This window comes from the organism of the source record quoted next (assembly GCF_019968985.1).
Source record: "MAG: Porospora cf. gigantea B chromosome Unknown PgB_NODE_2153_length_4004_cov_122.732, whole genome shotgun sequence".
NCBI lineage: Eukaryota > Apicomplexa > Conoidasida > Eugregarinorida > Porosporidae > Porospora > Porospora cf. gigantea B.
The window spans coordinates 1-4,004 of NW_027178800.1; the positions used below are offsets into that span (position 1 = coordinate 1).

At 55.3% G+C, this 4,004-nt stretch overlaps 3 protein-coding genes across 5 annotated transcripts; all 3 read left to right on the forward strand.

The window, feature by feature from the left end:
* Positions 1 to 422, forward strand: KVP17_005035 (uncharacterized protein; the record flags this gene model as incomplete). Of its 2 annotated transcripts, none has more annotated exons than XM_068514761.1 (1): positions 1 to 422. In XM_068514761.1, a coding segment is annotated over one exon (422 nt), but the record flags the coding sequence as incomplete, so codon positions are not given. The 2 variants fall into 2 exon arrangements, with proteins under 2 accessions (XP_068376942.1, XP_068376941.1); XM_068514760.1 differs by having other exon boundaries at positions 24 to 422.
* A 27-nt stretch (positions 423 to 449) lies between these two features.
* On the forward strand, positions 450 to 1,508 carry KVP17_005037 (uncharacterized protein; the record flags this gene model as incomplete). The annotated part of the gene is made up of 1 exon (XM_068514764.1): positions 450 to 1,508. The coding sequence occupies one exon, from the start codon at positions 450 to 452 to the stop codon at positions 1,506 to 1,508; it is 1,059 nt and encodes a 352-aa protein (XP_068376945.1).
* Positions 1,509 to 1,533: 25 nt separating this feature from the next.
* KVP17_005036 (uncharacterized protein) lies at positions 1,534 to 3,980 on the forward strand (the record flags this gene model as incomplete). Of its 2 annotated transcripts, XM_068514763.1 has the most annotated exons (3): positions 1,534 to 3,225; positions 3,254 to 3,929; positions 3,961 to 3,980. In XM_068514763.1, the coding sequence occupies 3 exons, from the start codon at positions 1,534 to 1,536 to the stop codon at positions 3,978 to 3,980; spliced, it is 2,388 nt and encodes a 795-aa protein (XP_068376944.1). The 2 variants fall into 2 exon arrangements, with proteins under 2 accessions (XP_068376944.1, XP_068376943.1); XM_068514762.1 differs by having other exon boundaries at positions 3,254 to 3,976.
* Positions 3,981 to 4,004: the final 24 nt, after the last annotated feature.

Genomic DNA, 4,004 nt, shown 5'->3' on the forward strand with positions numbered 1-4,004 from the left:
ACATTGCACTAGTCGCTTCCAAGAAAGAGAAGGAGGCTTACATCCATACCTTCACACAGGACTTCGCGGACCCCACAGCACCTGTGAAAGAAGATGGCTACTTTCCCGACGCGGAGGAGAACGGTGCAGCCTTCGGGCAAAGCGTTCCCCTGGTTCCTGCTTGGGGCATTCTGGGCGAAGATCGCAGCTGCCGCAAGTCGCGTGTGAAGAGTACGCTGGAAATCGATGACAAGACGACTCTTGACGCGAACCCAGTGGTCCACTTCGGCGTTAACTGGATGGAGACCACTGACATGTCATTAGGCCTCGAGAAGAAGGTGGACGCAACACTCGTACGCCTCATGGCGCTGGATGGGACCGTGAGCGACCTGGAAGCAGACTCCAAGCCTGGGGAGAGTGACGCTACGGTGACAAGTGACTGAACTCGCGACTCAAACAAAACCCCATTAATGATTCCAGGATCAGACGCAGTGTTCGTTGAAAGTGAGAAGCTCGATGGCGTTCGCGTCTCTGGCGACATCAACTCCTTGAAGAAGCTCGACAGCTTCATCGACCACTTCAAGACATCAGGTTTCCAGGCCAGTAACTTAGGCCTGGCCATTGAGGAAGTCAACCGTATGCTAACTTGGCGACTCAGCGACGAGCCCTTCAATCCCGACGTCGAGAGCGACGAATGGGAAGACCTTGTCGTCCGACAGGTCACTCGATGCAAAATTTGGCTCAGCTTCACGTCCAACATGATATCCTCTGGCGTGCGGGAGCTGTTGGTGTTCCTAGCCAAGCACAAGCTGGTCGATGTCTTCTGCACTAGTGCGGGTGGCGTCGAGGAGGACCTGATTAAGTGTCTGGGCGACACGTACCTTGGCGACTTCAACTTCAAAGGCAAGGATCTTCGACCCAAAGGGTGGAACCGCATAGGAAATCTTCTTCTGCCCAACGAGAACTACTGCAAGTTTGAGGAGTGGTTGCAACCGCTGTTAGACGAGATGTTGGTCCAACAGGAATCTGAGGGTACGAACTGGACCCCATCGAAGATGATCAAGTTTCTCGGCAGTAGGATCAACGATGAGTCTTCACTGCTGTACTGGTGCGCCAAGAACGACATTCCCATCTTCTGTCCTGGCATTACTGATGGCTCTCTCGGAGATAATCTCTACTTCCACTCACACCGAAACCCGGGTCTACGTATCGACGTCGTCGAGGATATCCGACGTGTCACCGAGGTCTCCATTGGCTGCAAGAAGTCTGGGATTATTGTACTCGGAGGCGGCATAGCCAAGCACCACATCTGCAACGCCAACATGTTCAGGAATGGCGCCGACTTCGCAGTCTACATGAGCACCGCTCAGGAGTTCGATGGTTGTGATAGCGGCGCTCGCCCAGATGAGGCCGTTAGCTGGGGGAAAATACGATTGGACGCGAAGCCGGTAAAAGTTTTCGTGGAAGCCACCATCGGTTTCCCCTTGCTGGTTGCCGGCAGCTTCATGCGTTACGTGAAAGATTTTTAGAAATTCGCTCTGTATCCGTACCGACATGAACCAATCCTTCCTGCGGATGCTGGAAGTGCTGGTGGGGGAAGCAGTGTTTTACGCCGAGTTCACCACAATGCACTTTGAGGGTGTCACGCGAAGACTCTTTTTGGTCATGGGTCAGCATTTCTTGCACTTGCTTCGCCGTGATGGGTTCAATGTAGTACCTAGATCTCAACTGCCGTATGCAAGCATTGGACGGGTGACTACGTTCGCTCTTCATAAAAGAATCATCGTTCTGGAATTGAACAACTCTAGACCTGAGGCCTACTCGAGCGTGGACTCCGTCTCGCTGCGGTGCCTGTCAGGCTCCCAGTTTCTTCAACAGTTGCATATCGCGTGCTCTACGGACTCCCTTATCCGACGAGGAACTCTGACGGCTCCCGAGATGGTGTTGATGCGTTATGAGCACCCACGTGTACCGCCCAGCATGGAGGCGGCGCCACACTCGGCGCCTGAACCCTTCTACAAGACTCTCTCCTTCTCAGTTGCAGACCTCTACAGCGTCTGGCTTTTCGACGACTACCGAATAGTCGCCAAGGGCATGTTTCGATCTCCCCGCGGCTGCGAGATAACCGTGACGCCTCTGCTACCAGAGAATCTGGGAACGCTGGAGTTTGAGTCCCGTTTGGAAATTCAACACCTTGCTATTGACGTAGAGAGTCGTTTCTATGCGCTGTTCCCTGGCGCGAGTACCCTCATCAGCAACTTGCATCCCAAGAAGATGAATTTCGGCGGCGCCATCGAGCAGTGGACCTCCTGGGAGCTGATCCTTCAGACTCCCGAGTGGAACTTGTTTATCGGCATCGTTAGACACCTTCGAGTTCCGCCTTTTATGGATCAAGTTCGGGACGTTATCATTGTTCTGAAGATGGCCGAGCGGGCAAGAGTCCAGTCTCGCACCTCGTGGCACCAGCTCCGAGCCGAGATGCATCTCGCGTTGGACTCTCTCCAACCCTACGTCGTCCATGATACCTGGTACAAGAGCATCATTGAGTGCTGGGCAGACTGTCTGGCCCTACCGTGCCAGTTGACGATGTTCGCTCCAGCCCCTATACGCACGAAGCCGTTTTGGCAGGCTTCAGCTAAGGGTTTCCTACTGGCATTGGTTCATTTTTTCAAGGTCGAGAAGGTGTTGGATGACGCAGACTATACCATACTTAAGCTTGGCGGGACGACCGAGACACCAAACAGTCCGGCGGTGGCGCTAAATGCCATCGTCAAGAACCCACCAGGGCTTCCCACAGAAGTCGACACGCCGTCGCTGCTACAGCAGCGAAATGTGTGGAGCTACAAAGTCGCCCAGTACTTGGCTACTTTCATAGATGAGGGTCCGACAGCGCCGGAGTTCACGCTACGCGAGGTATTTGAGGCCTTCATGAAGCTGGAGGGGCGACCTCGAGAGGCCGTGGAGCAAGTGCTCTCGTTCCTGCTGCACTACAGGTCCCCAGACTTTTCCAAGCCGTGGGACAAGTCCCTTGACACGCTAGGCTTGCTAATGAAGTCTGCGCTCCCGCCTAAGCTTGACGGTGCCTTCGGGATCTGCGTTGGACGAGTCATCCTCAAGCTATTCAACACTCGAGAAGTCTTTCCGGAATTCCCTCTGGAGACCTGCGGCAAATACGTTCTGCCGTCCTCTCACCTTCCCGCGGCGCTGAAGGCGGATATGTTGCGTGCGATCGGCAGCTTGGGATCGGTGAGGTGCTCGCCGCTCCCTCACTCAGACTCTCACGGACTGGACGGTGTCCAAGGTTCTTGCGGAGGTTCTACGGCTAACCACTGACTTCCAGGCCGGCGAGGAGGTGCAAAAGGCGGCTACGGCATGCCTGGTGAACATCACGGCTACCAGAGCGAACTTGCGTAGGGCGTTGCTGGGATCGCCCGTGGAGGCGATCGTCAGCAGCCAGCTCCGGCGTGGGGGCCGCAACCTGAAGGCCGTTGCCGCCAAGCTCGCGCTGAACCTCTCCACGCGAGTGGGGCACAAGGCGAGACTCATCGAGGCAGGGTTGCACAACGTCATCGTCGACTTGTTCGCCCGGTCCATACCTCAGATTCTGATGACTGACACGGCGAGGATGCAAATTGCGTCCGATTCCGAGGTCTCCAGCGAACAGAAAGACCAGGAAGCCAATGTGATGGCAGATATGGTGGCCAAGAATCTCGAGCTGCTGGTGGACTGTGCCGGAGTCATCGGCCAGCTCTCGGTTGACGACACAGTCGCCATGAAAATCCACGAACGTTTCCCTGTGCTAGACTTTCTGCTGGTGCTAGTGTCAATGGCAAGACCGCATTCGGTGCATATGGCCAAGCTTCTGTTCGCGGTATCCAAGTTCGTCAAGCTGAGTTGGCGGAATCAGCAGCGTGCCGCCTTCCACCTCATGAACAAAATTCTCTGGCTTTGTCAGGTGCCGCCGAGTCTGGCTTCAGGCAGCGACCCTACGTTGTGGGTGAATGTGGCGACGCGGTGCTTGGACG